Raw genomic sequence first — 20,226 nt, 5'->3', positions numbered from 1 at the left:
CGCTACATGTCATATTTGAGCTAACATTTAATATCTGAACTATATATTAGGTTAAAAAATAGCATAATTGGTATGATATTAATAATTAAAGGACTCAATTGGAAAATTTTCAAATTAGAGTACCAATTAGAATCTAAATTAGAAAGAATATGGTGATTATGGCTAAGATATTAATAATATTAAAAGCATTTTCTAATTTTTTTTTCCCCTAAACTTTGCCTTGCTGTCTGAATTAATTAAAATTATAATTTTGTTTATACAAATTTAATAACAACATTGAATTTATTATCATTTAAAATTGTAAATATAGTTTTAAAATATTAAATCAATAAATTATTTTTTCCCTTATTTATCATTCTAAATAATTAATGAAATTTATCCAAATTTAGTATTTTACTATTTTGAGCAAATATAACTTAATTAATGGTCTAAATAAATTAATTAATGGCATGAACCTAAATGAGCATGCTAAATGCTTCAAGTATGAACCTAATCTCATAAATAACAAAAAATGTCAGGGACTGAATCTGTAATTAGTATATTATTCATTATCCCAAATGCACACCAACATTTTCTGTCTGGACATGTCTCACCATGATGATACCCATAGATACTCTTCATATGTATATACATATAGTGACAAATTGGATGCTAGGAAAATTTTGGAATCTTATATATAGTTAGATGCTTTATATATCTTGTGACTGGAATTTTGTCATTGGGAAGTAATCAAATGAATAAAATATACAATTTTCTTAATTTAGGGAATCTTTGGGTAATTTTGGATTTGAGATTAATTTTTATCGAGTCTAAAACCATCAACGTAAAGTTTCCTCAACAAATATATTTTTCGAAGTTTAAACTGGTGTTTTCATCCTTATAAAGGTGATGCTAGTTGGTTATATAGTGCTTGATTTGTTCATTGATAAAGTTATTTACTCATAACATGAGAGGATTCAGACAAAAATATAAAATTTAAAAAATGAATTAAGCTCGAACTTTAATTTTTCAATTTTCGTAAAAGATAAAAATTGATGGAATTCATAATTATTCCTATACTAATGTATTGATGTCACTGTTTTTATTAAACAAAATTGGTTTATTGTTTTAAGATTTTAATAAATGAAAGGTGGTTAAAGTATTTGGGAGGTCCTTATATTATGGGGATTCAATTAAATTAGTTTCTTTATTTATTAAATAAATCGATTTAATCCATATATTGTTAAAAAGAATCAAATAAATCTAAATCGTAGTATTAATCCATATACTGTTAAAAAGAATTAAATAAATCTAAATTGTAATAAAATTAATATTTATTGTATAAAACATGTATTGAAAATTATTCTTTTCAATTGCAGTTTGATTTCAAACAAAAAATTTTATTTATAGAGCAATAAAAACTTTAAAAATGTTAACTCCGTTATGTAGTAAATGATATATTTTAAAATAGTAAATGTTAACCCTATTCAATTCAGCTCTAGTTGATTCTTTTTAACAGTATAAGAACTAAATTGATCCATATAATAATAGAGAGATTAATTTAATTTAGTCTTTATAATTGAGAGGCCTTTTCGATACATTCACCAATAAAAAATTATAGTAATTAATGATATAGAAGTATATAACAAGTATATAAATTAGGACTTAAAAGAGTAATAAACTATGTTCGATTAAATAAATAATTAACATATCATAAAAATTTAAAAATAGAGAAAATCAATTTAATTAGTTTAAATAGGTTTTTTAGTCTGGTTCAACCTGTTTATATAAGTATGGATTAATTATATTCAATTATTTATTAAAAGAGGGCTTTTAAGTAATTTACTAATCGAGTTAGTGATGAGTTGACTAGCGGCACCAATTTAACAAGATAATTTATATAAATATAGATATTAATTTTTTATTTTTATTTTTGCATAATGATAAATTTAGTATTTAATGTTTACTTCTTTTTTTGGGGGGGGGTCAATTTGACCTTTATTCTTTCTTAGAAATAAATTTAGTCATCAACGTTTTAAAAAAAAGTCAAATTACTTTCTTTTAACGAAAATGTTGATTAAAATATTATTTTTTTAATGATGTTAACATGGCAACCTGCACGGAAGTCCACGTATAATTCATGCTAACATAATAATAGCCACATCAACAAATGATTTAAAAATAAAAATAAAGTTTATAAAAAAAACATAAAGTACACGTGAATTGTCATGTTAGTTGCCATATGTAAAAAATTAATATTATAGTTAGTATTTTTGTCAATATGACTCGTTTTGAAAGGATGATGGTCAAAATCGATTCTTTTTAAAAGATTGAGGTCAAATTTAATTAAAAAATAAAGACCAAACTAACAAAATATGTAAACATTAAGGGTTTAAATTTATGTTGGGGCTTTTTTTATTTATGGAAAGTTATTGGGTGATTGAATTGGATGAGGCCCAAGCACATAGGCTCAGGGCTTGTGGCTAAGGCATTCAATAGATTGGGTTCGGCTTGTTTGTTTATTTCCTTGAATGTAGCCCAAACAATTTGGATTCAGAGTCTAGAGGAAATAGAAATACAGCTATAGTTTTAGCTCTACTAAAATTTGGCTCAACTCGAAAATACGATGTGATGGATTTAAATTTAATTCAATTTAATTTGATCATAAAAAATAATTATTTAGATTTATTTAACTCAAATATAAAAATAATTAAAAACCGGAATAATCTAAATTTAGAATAAGCCCAATTCAAAATAATCAGCAAGTAAGTTTTTTTTTATTAATTTCTCGATACTTCACCAGTTCTAATCTTAAATCTTAAACTTGTATATTACTGCCATTTTAGGGATTTCAGACAACAACTAGTTCAAACGTTAAAAGGTTCAAAGAAAATTTCAAACATGACATCATCGATAACAGACGGAATGAATTTTATTTACTTTTTGATCTAACGGTTGAGAGTATTATGTTGTTAAGAAGTTATATTGCATGCAAATTTATCTAAAGCATACAAATAAGAAATTTTCAGTTCTGAAAAACCCAAGCATTTTTTCCTTTTTTTTTTTAATTTTCTTTTGGTACATTGGAATTTTCACTTTTTGTCTTTCGGACCCTTTGATATTGGGAAATTTTCTGACCAGTTAACATTATTTTATACTTTTTTCGTTTCTACCATTTTTTTGGTTTTGTTTTCTTCTCTGTTTCTCATTGCAAGTTGTTGTTTTGTCTGAATCCTGGAACTTTGTTTCTTAAGAACACTGAGATTTGTAGGTTTTTTTTTTATTATTTAAATAATGAAAATTAAAAATAAAGAAAAGTGACCCACTATCCAAAGCAACATGTCCCAATATTTTGTAATTTTTTTTTGAAATAAACAATATTTTGTAATTAAAATGGATCAAGAAGAAGAATCATATGATTATAATAATGAAGTGTAGAAGATAACAGAGGGTTCCAACTATGATCAAAATTTGTCTCAATAATTGGTTTCTTCAACGCATCAATTATGTCCTTTTTCCTGTCTTTATTTCTTCCATTGTTTATTAAATTCAAGGGTTTAATTATATCATATGTTTAATTGACAGACAAAATCAGAAGGGAAAATCATATTAAATTGAAGGGTTAAGCGTGGATTCAACCTTTATTCATTTCCCATCGTTATTGTTGTCGATTGTGTCTTAATTCGATTAATATTGATATTATTACCAGTGCAGAAGAGCGTGAATTTGAGTGCGTTGAAACACGTTATCATCCTATTTAAGGTTAAAATAGTCTAACTTTATAACACATTATTCGATTTTCTAAAGTATTTATATCATATTAATATTGTTTTTCTATCGATCTAACTATTAATTTGAAACTTAAATACTAGTTCGAATATAACATAACATATTTAAAAAGTTTTATTTGTAAATTGGTGCTATCAAACTATACCCTAATTCACAAAATGGTTTTTTAAAGTTTTTTTTTGTCAAAATCGTCCTAAATTATTAATTTCTCCTATTTTATCGTGATATCAACTAATAAGAATATGACAAATGTTACCATTCTTATTGGATGCCAAATACTTTTTTTTTGATAAAATGGATAAAATTGATGTTTAGGATTATTACTGACTCCTCCATAAATGGTAAACTATATCACAAGTCACCAAACTATGAGCCTTTTGTTTTTTCATCCAACTATGAATTTTTTAAATTGGTCACCTAACTATGGATTTGTTTCTTTTTTTGTCATAGTTATGCTTTTTTTAAATTAGCCACTCAACTAATCAAGACTGGTTTTTTTTTCAATTTCCGTTGATTGCACTATGGTTCATAGTTAGATGACCAAAAAAGAAAATGACCCATAGTTATGATGTAGTTTACCCAAAAAAAATACTATGAAAATTGAGATATAGTTTAGGAACAAATTTACTTACAAAACTTGTTTAAAATACATGAATTAAATTTTAAATATGTTTGTATAGATCATATGAACAATTTAGATTTTTTAATAATTTCATTTATTATAGGTTCTAATCATATCAGCTCTTTTTGACATAATGTCTAAAACTACCCATAGTCCCTTCCCAAATCATAAATAGAAACATAATGCGCTTCAACGTACTCGAACCGACGTCCTCCTTATGTATTAAAAGAAGAAAAGAAATAAAACTCTTAAATTTTAATTATATTTTCTTAAATATATCATATCCAATTTGTCCATATACTAAATTTTGAAATTTAAAAAAATTTAAACCTCAAGATTCAATAGCTAATCTTTACGAGGTTTCTGGGATTTCTTTTTTTTTTTTTCTGGCCATTTTCTTGAAAGGTAATTGGAGCTGGTAAGATCATGATTTTGCAAAAGGAAATGGCCAAAACATAAAAAAATAAATTAAAAAAAAACATAGCAATGTAAGTGTTGTAATAAAGAAAGAAATGGAAAAGACAGCACCAACCAACATTTGCATGGCTGTCTGGCTCATCTCGATAATTAAAGAAAACAACTTTAAAGAGCCTCAGCATCATCCCCAATGGCATGGATATTGATGAATTTTATGCCCTAAAAGATTTAAAAAATTCATATATGAAATGGACATTATAGGGAAAGTGATTCAACTAAAACAAAATTTCAACCCCTCCATTGCTAATTTTCTTACAAATTTTAAACATATACACCTCTATCTAGCATTGAAAAAGTATAAATATAATACAAGATTTTGAATCTAACACAAAATTTTGATTTGATTTTGTTAGAGTTGTGATCTGAATCTCATCTTGATTCGGCTTAAAAATTTTGAAGTGTAGCTCATTCGATAAAGAAATAAAATAGAGAGGTGAAATAGGAGATTTGTGAGGGTGAAGGATCGAGGGTCGAACAAACCATGCCGCACAAGTTGAATTTGTATAAGACTATACTTCATCTATTAAACATTGATTATAACAAGGTTGTTTAACCCTTAAAATGTGTTTAGTCGAAAACCTTTGTATTGTGGTTTTTTCAACATTAGTAAATTTTTCATCCTCTACCTGTGATTTTCTTGATAATGATTTTCCACGTAAAATCTTTATCAATGTATAATATAACAAATTTATATGAACGTAAATTAGAGTTAACCCGATATGAACTTAAATATACATATTTATTTACTTATTTCATTTAACTCAAACTCGAATTGATCTAGAACCAAATTAATCTAAACATAAAATAACTTGAACTCAAAATGATATCAACTTCTAACTGGAGTGAAGTAGAGGCGTAGACAAGGGAGGCAATGACCTTGACCCTTAAAATGGTAAAATTACCTTGTAACCCCTTTAAATTTTTAAAAATTACACATTAGTATGATGGGAAAATTACATTTTGCCCCCTAAAAATTATGATTTATCTTTGATCCCTCATAAAGCAATTTATAACCATTTTAAACCAAGTTATATTTTCGATTGGTCGGTTTCTTTTCTTCTTTTCCTTTTTTTGGCTTGTTTCTTTGTTATTTTCTTCTTTTTTCCTTGTCTATATTCCTTTTGTTTCTACTTTAATATCATTATTCAAATATTTGTCTAAATACTTTAAAGAGGGATTATATTATTAGATACATTCAAATTAGGAATTGTGTGATTGGGAGTTGATATGAAATTAAAAACTTTTTTGGGGCCAAGCTAAAGTATTTGTAGTAAAATGACTTAATTGAAAACTTTTAACTTTTAAAAAAGGTCAAAATGTAATTTTTTTTATTAAACAAATAGGCTAAAGGGATTAAATTATACTAGATTATGGCACATCTTGTGCGCGAAAAATACATGTGAAAAATATATTTATAAAAAAAAACATGGTAAATTAGTTCATGTACATTAGATCAGAAAGCAAATTAGTCTTTCTGTTAAAAAATTCTATCCATTTCTACTGTTAAAAATTAGTCCCTGTACATCAAAATAAGGTACATGCGACACACCACGTGTAACTGTCTGATTATTTTATTAGTCATACCAGTTTCTACCAGTAGAAATTGATGAAGTTTTTCACAGAAAGGTCCAGTTTGCTTTTTAATTTAATATATAGGGACTAATTTACATTTTTCTATAAAAATAAAATATAATTTAATTCTTAATATAGGGACCTCTATAATAATTTTACCACAAAAGAAAACAAAAGAATCTAGATTTTGGAAATGATGATAAAACATTGAGAAAAAGAAAGAAATCATTAAAAGCCAAACAAACTTCAATGTTAAATGTTTGCTGGAGATTAACATAGATTTAGGGTTTAATTAATTGCATTGAAAAAAAAAAGATGACTGAAAATTTCGAGGTCATTAATATAAAGAAAAATCCTTTGACAAAGAGGAAAAGTAAAAGCTTAATACTTTAAAGTTGGAAACTTTAATGTGTTAGTTTCAAAATTTTTTGTAGCTCAAAAATTGTTGATTTGGTTCATTTCACCTTTCAAATCTAATGGGTAACTTTTGAAATTATGAAAATCCTATTAGATAAATCAATGGTTAATTGATGAGAAAAAGGACTTAATTATGAACTCTTTACATAAATGGATTAAATCTCAAGCTTTGTTAAAGTATATGGATTGATGACAAATCTCTACTATTATTAAATGTATATTTCAACTTTAAATAAATTTTAACATGGACAAGATTGAAATTAAAATTGCGAAAAAACGTGCGTTTATTTTTCAACTAATTCAATAAATTTTAACATCAAATAAAGAGAGAGCGAAATAGAATGAGTTTTTGTACGAGAAGACACATATTTTCTCTTTTTCGATAATTGATTGAACAAATTCAAGATTACGGGTACATATTTAGAATTCTTGACATAGCTTCATCTAATGGTTCCAATGTTTTCTTTTTTATTTTTAAACCACAACCCTAGGTTTAAAATAGATCGTATTATAATAAGATTCTATATTAGACGACATCATATTTTTTATATAGTTTTTTTTCTAGAGGAGTGTCAACAGGGGTGAAACTCGGCATCCTAAAATGAAATTTTTTCATTTAAGCCCTTTAAATTCTTTAAAAATTATAAAGATATAGACTATTAAAATAATTAAATTACATTTTTGCTATCGTAAAAATTACAATTTAATTTCAACCTCTAAATTTTTTTTCCTGATTTCAACCCTGAGTGTCAAATCATCTTAATCTTAAGAAATGAAAGTAAATGAGATACCAATTAATAACTTAAATTTCTATTGCTATACTTATAACCTTTAATCCCTAAAGTAAATTACATTAAATGTTTAAACACGTCCTCCAAATTATTACAAAAAAAACAATATCAATAATATTAAGATACCGTAAAAATATATTATTTGGTTCAATACCTACATTCATAAACTCTTAAACTTTTAAATCGTAAAAAATACATATTTAAACACATTTAAACTCACATCAATAGTATATTATCAACAGTTGAAATGTTTCATTTTCCATATTCCAAAGAACCAAAGGTCAACGACAGAGGTTAGTCACGTGGTTTGAACTTTGAAGTTCTCGAAATCTAACACATCCTTAAAAGTTTTGATTATGTTCATTGTTTGGTCAATAGATGTTTATCCCCAAATTATCTCATCATCAAATAGTCAATTATGATAAAAATAAATAAATTATACCTTTAAAATAAATATTATTGTTTTATAAATAAAATAAATTTTAGGTAATTTTTTAATATTAATTTCATTGTAAATTCTTATTATTTCTATTTTTTTGAAAAAGATATTACAAATCAAATATCAAGCATTAAAAAAATTCAACACATAATCCTTATCAACCAACCGCAAACTCGGTTCTCTGTCCCGCCTAAGCTTAACTATCCTGTCTGTAATTTTATTCTATTATTTGAGAATATGTTGAAGATTCCAGCGACTCAGAAGCTTCAAAAACAAAAGAATTCTCCTAACTAAAGTAAAATTAGAACAAATACGAACTCCTTCTTGAATAAGGTTAACAGCTTCAAGATTATCTATTATTTTTGATGTATTATCTAAAACTAGGTATAGCTTCTCCTTAATTTATAATAAAAGAATGTTACGTTTCAACGCACTCAAATCTACGTCTTTCTGTGTTGACAATAATATCGATGTCAATCGAACTAAGATTCAATCGACTTTAATATATAATATATAGATATAAATATTTATAAATAACATCATATAATTTTTTGTATAATAATAAGATATTAAATAAAAAAAATCATAATTTAATGTGAGAAAATGTCGAAAAGGAATTAGATGAATAGTGTCTATTTTCAAATATTCTTCCAAAAAAATTGGTTGGAATCCTAAGCGATAAAAATCACAGTTGGAACTCAAAATGACATTCCTACCCTTTTATTTATTTATAGAAATTGCCTATAAACATTATTAGTTAGGTAAAAATTGGAGGAATGGTGGGCCAAAGATTCAATCTAAATTCTAAATCATGTTTCCTAGTTTCCCTTTAAAAGAAAAATAATACTAACAACAACTTTGAATTATTGCATGATGCATGATTGGATGGGGTACTTACATTACATGTCACATTCAAAATTATGTGATTCTTCAATGATTTAAACTTATTTTATTAGAGATTATCGAGTTAAATAGTAAGAAATTCGAGTTTAAGTATTGTAGATTAAAAAAAAAAAGGTAGGAAGATTGTTTTACGGTTTGACTTGACTTTATTTTGAATATAATCAAAATTCAGTATGATTATGTAAACCATCAGGTATGTTTAGTTAAAAAAAATGTAAGATTGCTTTTGATAATACGATTTCGAGAATGTAAGATTACAAGATAAAATATCATATATGTTAAATTATGCTATTTGGTTCGTTTGGTTGGAGTTTAGTATTTGGGAGACGGATGTAAAATTACTTATAATTATATTTTAGTAAATCGTCATTGTTAAAAAATTCTTTTTAACAAGTTTAATTATTTTAATATTTTTTAGCTTTAAACTCAATTTCTATACAATTATGACAATTTATGATAATTTTTATTACAATTTTGTATATATTAATAAGAGAATATATGTTATTAAAATATATTTATAAATCATTATTATAATAACTCATATCATAATTTATATTTATAATTAATATATTAAGAAATAAATATAATAAATATAATTTAAAATGACCTCTATTGTGTTTCATAAATTTTGAAAAAAAAAGGAATTTTTTTTATTTTTAACAATATAAATACAAAAATTAATTAAAATAATAAAATCAAATGATTAACCTACTCAAAATTTCAAAATTTACTCGTAATATAAGATAATGCAGGTAAAAGTATCATAGAAACCCTTATATGTTAGATTAAAGTTAGTAGCAGGGGCTGCTATGGACTCCGTCCCCTAAAGTTGAAAATTTAAATTTTAGACCTTTAAAATTTATAAAATTTTAAATTAGTAAATGATAAAATCATATTTTGGCTCCTAAAAATGACAATTTTCATTTAATCTTTTAAAAAACCATAAATATATAAGTTATTAAAATAATGAAATTGTATTTTAACTCTTATAAAATTATACAACTTAATTTTGCCCTCCTCAAATTTTGTAGCTTGGCCCTTGCCTTGAATGTCAACATGAGTTATATATGACATATTAGATGTTATTATTTTAAATTTTAATAGTACAAATGAATAAAAATTTTAATAGATAAAATTAATTTACTATTTAATGTAAGTGTATAATAATTAATTTTTCGTTTTTTTGGGTAGAATTATGAGAGGAAATGTTATAAGCAACCATGGCATCATTTCAACTCGGATCTTTTCTGTTTTTATCATTGATTTTTCCATATTTGTCAAAAAGACTTAAAACCAAGAGTTTGACTAAAAAAACTAAGCAAAGAACACTGTAAGGAGTTTTTTTTTAAATATTTTATTGAATGTGAGGGGCAAATATGGTACACAAAAAAAGCAAGGTTGTAATAATAATGGTGGGCAAAGGAAGGAAGGTAGCAGCAAACAGCATTCAATGCAGACATGTTTGTATTAACTGCCATTAGTAAATGTAGGAATTGATTGGTCTCAAAGGATTCACCTTTTTCCTTTATAAAAATTTTTATTGAAAAAAGAAAAAACCCCATTTTCTTCCCATTCTTCTTCATTGTGTTTTCTCCTTTAATGTCTTCAAATCTGGGTTTTGTATCTTTGGGGGGGTTAAGTTGAATTTGAATTGAAAGTTAAGGGTTCTTATTCTAAAGATTAATTCTTTGATGAAAGCTAAACCTTTTTTTTTTATTTGTTTAATTCTTATCTTTGCTTTTTATTCCTTTTGATCTTATTAAAGCTCTGAGTGTTCAACAATCTTTGGTTTTTTGAATGTTTTTAGGCAATAAAGTAAAGGGCTTTAGAAAAAAAAAAGTTAAAGCTTGAATCTTGAAAACCAAAAAACATAAACCCCATTTGAATGTTTGGTTCTTTGAATTAAACTGCCCAAGAAAAGTTTGGTTCTTGTGAAAAAAAAAAGGAGCAACCATTCATGCATTTTTCACTATGGAAACCAATATCTCATTGTGCAGCTTTAATAGCAGAGAAGAAGAAGAAGAAGAAGACCAAAAGAAGAAACAATGGTGGTGGTTCTAGTTTATCAGTCCTTCGTCAATTACAAGAAAATAAGCTTAAAGAAGCACTTGAAGAAGCATCTGAAGATGGGTCACTTTCAAAATCACAAAACATTGATCCATCATCATTAAATCAAGATGGTTCCAATGGACGGTCAAGATCATTAGCTAGACTTCGTGCTCAAAATGAGTTCTTGAATGCTACTTCTCTTGTTGCAGACCGTATTTTTTGTTCAAAAGATTCAATTCCAAGCTTCAATGATGCTTTTTCAAAGTTCATTACAGTGTACCCTAAGTTTCAGGGTACCGAAAAAGTTGATCATTTGAGAATGGAAGAATATGGTCACTTGTCTGAATCTTCAGTTAAGGTATGTCTTGATTATTGTGGTTTTGGTTTGTTTTCTTATAACCAAACACAACTGAATTGGGATTCAACTATGTTTAATTTGTCTGAAGTGACTGCAAATTTGAGTAATCATGCTTTATATGGTGGTGCTGAGATTGGTACCATGGAACATGACTTAAAGACTAGGATTTTGGAGCATTTGCACATACCTTGTAATGAATATGGTCTTGTTTTTACTGTTAGTAGAGGGTCTGCTTTTAAATTGTTGGCTGAAGTTTATCCTTTTCAGACAAATAAGAAACTTTTGACCATGTTTGATCATGAAAGTCAATCTGTAATTTGGATGGCTCAATGTGCTAAAGAGAAAGGTGCTAAGGTTTACAATGCTTGGTTTAAATGGCCTTCGTTGAAGCTATGTTCTAGGGAGTTGAGGAAGCAAATTTCAAATAAGAAAAAGAGGAAGAAAGGGCATGCTAATGGTCTTTTCGTGTTTCCGGTTCAATCTAGAGTGACGGGTGCAAAGTATTCGTATCAATGGATGGCACTTGCTCAACAAAACCATTGGCATACGTTGCTTGATGCCGGTTCCTTAGGTCCTAAAGATATGGATTCACTTGGTTTGTCGCTGTTTAGGCCAGACTTTATTATCACTTCATTCTATAGGTTGTTTGGTTATGATCCGACTGGTTTCGGTTGTCTTTTGATTAAGAAATCTGTGATGGCGAGCTTGCAGATACCGTATGGACATACCGGGTCTGGTTTGGTGAAGATATTACCGGTTTATCCGCAGTATTTGAGTGATTCTATTGACGGACTTGATGTTTTAGTTGGACTTGATGATGAAAGAGGTAAACATGAGGAAGAAGGGTTGCCGGAGAGGAATGGTGGGTCTCAAATGCCGGCTTTTTCGGGTGTTTTTACTTCAAATCAAGTTAGGGATGTGTTTGAAACTGAGATGGATCATGATAATAGCTCGGATAGAGACGGAGCAAGTACTATTTTCGAGGAAGCTGAGAATCTTTCGGTTGGTGATCTTATGAAAAGTCCGATTTTTAGTGAAGATGAATCGTTGGACAATTCGTATTGGATTGATTTGGGGCAGAGTCCGTTAGGGTCTGATAATTCTGGTCAACTAACCAGATTGAAAACAGATTCGACCCTACTACCGTCGTGGTTTTCCGGGAAGAGAAACAATAAGAGATTGTCTCCAATAATGACTTCGAGATTGTCTACGAGTCCGGTTTGTGATGACAAGAAAATAAACATGAGATCGCGGGGTGATACAGTGTTATCTTTTGATGCAGCTGTATTGTCCGTGTCACATGAGCCAGACCAAATTACTGAGATCCCTGAAGAGCAGCCTGCTGAAATGGACCCTGCTTCAGGAGATGATGGGAAGCATAAAGATTCTCAGTACGGGGAGATTGAAGAAGAATCCGGCATCAGCGTTGAGTCAGACATAGTTAATTCTACCTTGAGTTCTAAGGTAAATGGATTCAAACCGAAGAATGGTATGTTCGAGAAGGAAAGTGCTATTAGGAGAGAGACTGAGGGTGAGTTTAGACTGTTGGGCGGGAGAGAAGGGAGCAGGTTCGCCAATGGTAGACTTTTCGGTTTTGATGATGACGACCAAGTGGCAAGCTTGGGTTGCAAGGTATCTTTTAGCATGGAAGACAGCAGTATTGAAATTCCGAGCCGGTTGGAGCCTGGTGAAGTTTCGTTGACTACCTTGCCTGATGATGAATCCGGTACCGATGAAGACTACGATTACGATGACCAAGAGTGCAGTAGAAAGGAACCTGAAATCATTTGCCGGCACCTCGACCACGTCAACATGTTGGGTCTAAACAAAATGACTCTTAGACTACGTTACCTGATCAACTGGCTCGTTACGTCTTTACTTCAACTTCGGTTACCTAGTTCAGATGAAAGCAAGGGAGTCCATCTCGTGCAAATATATGGCCCAAAGATCAAATACGAAAGAGGTGCAGCTGTAGCCTTCAACGTGCGTGACAGCAACGGAGGACGACTAATTGACCCGGAAATCGTTCAGCAGCTAGCTGAGAAGAGCGGTATTTCTCTTGGCATCGGTATACTCAGTCACGTACGAGTTGTGGACAACGTGAAGCAACAATGCAAGGAACTCGAGCTCGAAGATTCAGCCCTTTGTCAACCAATGGCTAACAATTGCCGAGACGGAAAAAGCTTATTCTTTCGAGTTAAAGTAATTACAGCATCACTCGGTTTCCTAACCAACTTTGAAGATGTTTACAAGACATGGGCTTTTGTGGCTAAGTTTCTTAATCCATCATTCATCGAAGAAAACGATTTATCCGCGATATCTGAAGGCTCAGGAACATGAGTCCAAGAGGATTTGCTCTCGTAAAACCGAGGTGTGTCTTTTGTTTTTTGCCTTTTTCGGGTGTTTTTAATCATGGGTTTTTTTAGTGTAATGTAGAGTTTGGTTTACAATTGGCATGTTAGCTTAAGAGTCAAGTAATTTGTAATGCAAAATAGAATTGAGAAAAAAAAAGAGAAGGGATTTTCAAGACACAAAATATAGTTTGATGATGAACTTGAAATTCATGCATATCTATGATCATATTTTTTCATTATGGTGACCTTATTTTTGTATGATAATTGTGTGGGATTGTGAGTTAGGTATGTGGGTTTTGTTGACTCATCACATGACTTAAATTAGTAAATGGTATATTTTGTCAACAAAATTTAGTATTTTCCAATCTTAGTCCCTGTTTTCTAATCTACCATTTTTGTCCATTTTATGCTAAGTTCAATGATGTTTTATAGGTAAAAGGTAAAGTCACTGTCATATGCAAGAAATTTGACATTGGGTATAAGGAGAACTCCTTTTTTCTTGGGGGGGGGGGTGGGGGGTTTGGGTGTTTATATGTGCCATTGAACCTACAATAAGCTTTGCTTGAAATAATTTCAATATATGATTCAAATTCAATTAAGTTTCTTTTCTTTTTACTGATTTTTTTGGTTGGTCCAAAACAATTGAAAGAAAATTAAATATGTAAAAGTATCGTAGAGGGCCTTGTACTAGGAGTTAGATTGCATTTTGTCTCCTCTACTTAAAAAAATTACAAATTCATTCTTGTATATTAGATCAAAGAGCAAACTAGTCCTGTTAAAAATTTCGTTCATTTTTGTTGTTAAAAATTGATTATTGTACGTCAGCATGAGGTACACGTAGCATGCCATGTGTCGTAGTTTGATTAGTACGTCAAATTTTAACAATACAAATGGATGAAATTTTAACAAAAAGGATCAATTCGCTTTTCAGTCTAATACTTAAGAGCCAATTTACCGATTTTTTAAATAGAGAGAACAGAAAGCAACTCGACTCCTAATACTTCTTCCAATAATGACTAAGAACTGAGTTAATAAAATACTCGGCTCTTGGGCTAATGCTATTAGATGGGGTAGTCTTGTTTGTGGTGTGAGTTGATAGTGATTTGTTTCTGTTACGGGTGTATGAGTCAATTGTAAATATATAAAAAGAATTATATAATTTTAATAATAAATCATTATAAATATGGAACAAAATAATTAACTATAATCAAAATAAATTTAAAAGAGAATTTATGCATTCACATTTGACTCACCCTCAAAATAAACTCAAGGTAACATCGACATTCCTTAAGATTTTAAGTTCGTGTCTTGTAAACGAAGAAAACAAGATTGGAAGAGTTTTATCTTCCGTTAAGCATCTAATCTAATTAGGATCCAATATAATTACCGATTATCAAAAAATTTTAAAAAGATACTGAAAATAGAAAAATACTAATATTCGTTTTTCATAGGATTAAAAATAGTTATTTCTCATAAATTTTTTTATATGTTAGTTTGGTTTTTGAGTTTGGATTATTTTGAAATTAGATAATTTCAAATTTGATATTTAAATTTAAGTGTTTTCAAATTACTTTTGCAGTTTATTTTGGTTGTGGGTTTAGTTATTTTCATGTTACGATCATTTTTTGTTTGGATAATTTCTAGGTCAAATATATGAGGACTCAAGTTGGAGAAGTTCGTATTAATTGATTTTGTAGTTAAATTGAATTGAATTAAATTTAAATTTTAATTAATTGAATTGGATTTTTAGGGGTAAAAATCCTATAGAAGCCTTTATATTAGGGGTCAGATTGCGTTTTGTCCTTACACTAAAAAAAATGAGTAAATTTCCATCCATTTCTTCTGTTAAAAACTGATTCCTATATGCCAACATAAGGTACACATGACACGTCACTTGTAGTCTGGTTATTCTATTAGTTATACCAATTTTTAATAGTAGAAATGAATGTAATTTTTAACAGAAAAGATTAGTTTATTCTTTAATTTAACGTAAAGAAACTATTTTTTTTAAATAAAAGGGATAACATACAATCTAACTCTTAATATAAAAATCTCCATAATACTTTTACCGATTTCTAGCCTAATAGAATAAATTTGTTACATTTAAAGGGCCCATCATATTCTCATCTCATGTTTTGGCAGCCAACCAAAATCCAACATACCTTATCCAAAATCACTCCCTACATATGCCACACTATCTTTTTCTTCGCTCTCCTCTATCTCCAACATCCTACACGATCCAACTCACCAGAAAAGGTTATAGCTTTGTGAACATGGCAACAAGTACTTCGGCTGTTGTCGCTCCAACCACGGTCATCGCGTCGGTGGTGAATTACGGCAGCAAAGCTCGAAAAACAACACCCAAAGTGGTTTACATTGGTGGAATGAGTTGCTATGGTGGATTGAAAGCACATAACAACGTGGTTTCACTTGGGATGCCGGTGAGTACCGAGAAGTGGTTTGCTAATGTTGTTAGCAACTTGAAAGGGAATGACAAAGGAAGAAAGGGTGGTGGTGGTTTATCGTCTACGTGCAATGAAACGGCTGAGATATTCAAGATTGCGGCTATAATGAATGGACTCGTTTTGGTTGGGGTTGCAGTTGGGTTTGTTCTTTTGCGTATTGAAGCATGGCTAGAGGAATCCGAGGAGTGAGCACAACCCCTTGTTTTTTCTTTTCTTTTAGGTCCTTGGTGTAATGTTGATGTGAATTTTTGCTGGTTTGTGCGATCAAAATAATTTTGAAATAAATAAAATCAATTAATTATTATAAGTACTAAATTAAATAATAATAATAAATTTTAAAAAAACATCTGTACAACCAAGAGAATTTAGTACCATAGCATTGAATGCACATTTCAATGTAGTATATTGAGTTATTAAATTATGTTATTTGACCCTTTATTTTGATTAAGTTTGGATTTATTTGTATTTTAATTTAGTCAGTTTTCAATTCCTATATTTTTAAAATTTTAAAATTAATCCTAATTAAATGACAACTATAAATTCATTAAGTTAAGCTTGTTATTTTCAAATTTTAATGTGTGTAATGCTATGTCCGCGGTTGTCTTCACCTATTAAAAAAAAAAAAAAAATTGATTAATAGATTTAATGACTATTGTTAACATTAAGACTAAAATTTCAAAATTTTATGTTTTAGAACATGGACTAAATTTCTAACTTTACACACAGGACAAGATCAATAGTAAAATTTAACCAATCGTATTTAATTGCCACTGTTTGGTTAGAATTAAATTTTCAAAATTTCAAAAATGCACAAACTAAGAAAAATGCTTCGTCCCTGCATACTAGTACAATACCAACAACCCCATATATGTAGGTAAAGAAGATCCAATCCATCATACAGAACATGTAAATTTCCAAATTAATGCCAACATTTTTATGTGATGTAAAAGGTCATTGAAGAATGAGGTATAAAACAATAATGCTCCCAAATTCTACATCCAAAATCTTTTTTTTTTCTCGCTAATTTTTCTAGAGATACAAAATCTGAGTTTTTCTGCCATTGGCAAAAATCTTACAGATTGATGTTAAGATAGTTCCAACAGTACATCAAAGATGATTGAAAAATTGATAGGCAATAAAATCTCTTTCAAACATCAAGTGGAGGGTATAAACTGTGCTCCTCATTAAGAGGGCCTTTGGCATGCAGAAAACAATTGCCAACTAATGAAAGCCATACTCAAAGACGTGAACAATTCGAAGACTACCACCTTCGGGAAGTGCCATCCCAATCCTCGCCTTAGATAGCTGCCGAGATTTAGCCAACCAAAAAACGAAAAATTATCATCTAGTATTCATTGCAAAGGCGGCCATGTATAGAGAAAGTTAAAACAGACCTTGTAATGGATGGCATGGTAGCAACGATTCCGGCACATGTGTATATTATGGGAATCAAAGTCTTGGGCTTGTTTTTGCGAAGCCACATTAAAGATCCCAATGCAGCAAGAGATATACTTAACACCTGAATTGATAAAAGGATAGAGATAAATTCTAGCCGTTACATGGTCCTTTTTTTCTAATTTGTGAAAGCACTTAGAAACAAACTACTGATATAACATCAAGAATGCCGACAAGCTGGTCACAAAAGAAATGTTCCAATCATTGAAGAAATATACATACCAAATTAGCATTTGCTTCCAAGCCTTGTAGAATGAAATCCCAAGTGAATTCTAGTCCTCTAGCTCCCACCCAAAGAGGTGCCAATCTATGTAGAACCGAATCAGCAAATGCCCATCCTATCAACATAAAAGAAAGAAGCCATAGTGCTCAAGAATTAAGAAAAGTGAAAAGAACCATAATATATATGCTATTTCGCTAAGACATTTCATTCTTCTTGAAATACCCATGTTCGACATATGAATGTGGGATATAAGCTTAGAGCATGCTCCAAATACATAGAAAAACTTAGAAAATACGTTGGATAGATGCAAAACTAAGAAAAATCTAAGCACATCTGTATCTGATGCAACCCGTATTCAACACTCACACCTGAGTTCGAGTAAACAGAGCATTTCATTGCCACATTTTCAAATATAAGTTCATTCATCTACTAGTAAGACCAAATTTCAAAGATTCACATTATTTTCAAGTAAGATGACCGAGTCAATCTCACTCACCAAGTCCAACAGCTTGAAATTTATGATTTTGAGAGATGTTCCTATGAGTCAACTGTGTTAAGGCAAAATAAAGTCCAGCAACATCTATAAAACCAATCACTGCCTTCAAAAGTTCCTGAAAATACGAAAACAACACAAATTGTTGATAAGTTTAAATTCATAGATTGTTTCCAAAAAAGACTCATAGTACTACTACATGGCACACGCTACATCTGTAACCTACATCATGCAACTATAAATAAGAAAGTGGTACTAATTTTCAAAATATTTTCTAACTTTAGAATATGATTATCTTCAACTACATCACAAAAAAATAATCCGCCCAATATCTACGTTCTTCCATGTAAATTCCGATTTAAGAACAAAAGAAACAGAAGTACCTGGTACGGATCGAAGCCATCATTCTCGGAAACCTTCAAAAACGTTGCGAGACAAACAAGCTGCCACCATATTAAAGCCAAAAGAAAAAAAACAAATTAACAATCCAAATAGAGTGACGAGAAACACAATAGTAAAGATTTTTAGCACGTACTCACCTTTACCAAAGCTGTTCCAAGATAAACAAGGGCAGCTTTAACAGAAGTACCAAGAGTATCATACTCCGATCTACATAAACATGATTTACTGTTAAATACACTGATTCATAAATTACCATCGCCATAATTATAGTAGAAAATAACAAATTCCTTCAACATAATATTTTTCAGCATTTTAATCAAACTAACTAAACATTTCGCTCTAGATCTTAGTTCATTTTAGCAATTACTACTTAACAGTGGAATTTTTTTTAAAGAAACATTTTTTATCGAAACAGCTTCTGTTTTTCATTCAAATTTTGAATTGAACACCAGATCAGTATTAATTTATTATTAAATTACAAAAATTAAACGATATTAAAAAAATGCTTTAATCGATTAACAAATCACAAAAATTACATAAAAATGAGGCAAAAAAGAGAGGAAGAAGGGACATTACAAGGGAGTGGCGGAGTAGTAGACGGCGTGAGGACCGAAAGTGAGGATCGCACAGTTGAAGAAGTGAAACATCGTCATTTTTCTTCGTATTTTTTGGCCCCAATTTTCGATCTGAATCTGCGACGAGCAGATGGTTTTGTTTTGTTTAATTGTTTCTGTTTAGGGCCTTCAATAAGCCCTGAAAATACCGATTAGTATATCATGAGCAATGGGCCTTTGGGACTCCAAATTTTATGTGTGCTTTAACTTTTTCGGGTGAATTCATCTAAAGTCACTGAATTATTAGTATGTTTACATTTTGGTCACTCAACTTCAACAAGTTACAAAATAGTCACTAAACTATTCAAAAGTTTTCATTTAAGTCACTGGATTGTTAAGTCAGGCTGGCGAGCTTCGAGCTATGATTCGATGGTACAATGGACTAGTACCCATCAACAAGTAGTAGAACATATCACAAATCCAAGCCGATCTAATGGTCGGTGTTGAAGATTGAAGAAGAAAGCTGTTTGGATTTTAGTTCGCATATTTGTGATATTCAAAGTTTTTTCATGAAACAAAAATCTAAATCGTAGAAGAGGAGGTGAAGTTTACCCTTTCAATTGGTGTCAATAGTGAGAATGGAGAAGGCTATACAATGACGATTTTAACAACTCAATGACTTAAATGAAAATTTTTGAATAGTTTAATGACTATTTTTGTAACTTTTTAAAATTGACTGACTAAAGTGTAAACTTACTGATAGTTTAATAACTTTAATATACTTTACCTTTAACTTTTTGCACCCATTGTGTTAGCTAAAAGTTATTTCTAAAATTTACATGCATTAAATTACAATTCTAATATATAATATGGATAATTAGTTA

General features: G+C 29.6%; 3 protein-coding genes across 3 annotated transcripts; 2 read left to right on the top strand and 1 right to left on the bottom strand.

Moving 5' to 3' along the window:
• The first annotated feature begins 10,414 nt into the window (after nucleotides 1–10,414).
• LOC121230270 (uncharacterized) lies at nucleotides 10,415–13,986 on the top strand. Its single transcript, XM_041114793.1, has one exon. It carries the CDS (start codon nucleotides 10,947–10,949, stop codon nucleotides 13,734–13,736), a length of 2,790 nt encoding a protein of 929 aa, XP_040970727.1. The 5' UTR covers nucleotides 10,415–10,946; the 3' UTR covers nucleotides 13,737–13,986.
• A 1,724-nt stretch (nucleotides 13,987–15,710) lies between these two features.
• On the top strand, nucleotides 15,711–16,522 carry LOC107935570 (uncharacterized). Its single transcript, XM_016868195.2, has one exon. It carries the CDS (start codon nucleotides 15,937–15,939, stop codon nucleotides 16,402–16,404), a length of 468 nt encoding a protein of 155 aa, XP_016723684.2. The 5' UTR covers nucleotides 15,711–15,936; the 3' UTR covers nucleotides 16,405–16,522.
• A 686-nt stretch (nucleotides 16,523–17,208) lies between these two features.
• LOC107944606 (transmembrane protein 147) lies at nucleotides 17,209–19,602 on the bottom strand. The gene is made up of 7 exons (XM_041114792.1): nucleotides 19,365–19,602; nucleotides 18,926–18,995; nucleotides 18,770–18,829; nucleotides 18,390–18,504; nucleotides 17,893–18,008; nucleotides 17,610–17,734; nucleotides 17,209–17,520 (listed from the first exon to the last, which is right to left on the bottom strand). Exons 1-7 carry the CDS (start codon nucleotides 19,439–19,441, stop codon nucleotides 17,400–17,402), a joined length of 684 nt encoding a protein of 227 aa, XP_040970726.1. The 5' UTR covers nucleotides 19,442–19,602; the 3' UTR covers nucleotides 17,209–17,399.
• Nucleotides 19,603–20,226: the final 624 nt, after the last annotated feature.

This window comes from Gossypium hirsutum, chromosome A06 (genome assembly GCF_007990345.1).
Source record: "Gossypium hirsutum isolate 1008001.06 chromosome A06, Gossypium_hirsutum_v2.1, whole genome shotgun sequence".
In the NCBI taxonomy this organism is placed as follows: domain Eukaryota; kingdom Viridiplantae; phylum Streptophyta; class Magnoliopsida; order Malvales; family Malvaceae; genus Gossypium; species Gossypium hirsutum.
This window is presented reverse-complemented; position numbering and strand designations above follow the sequence as displayed.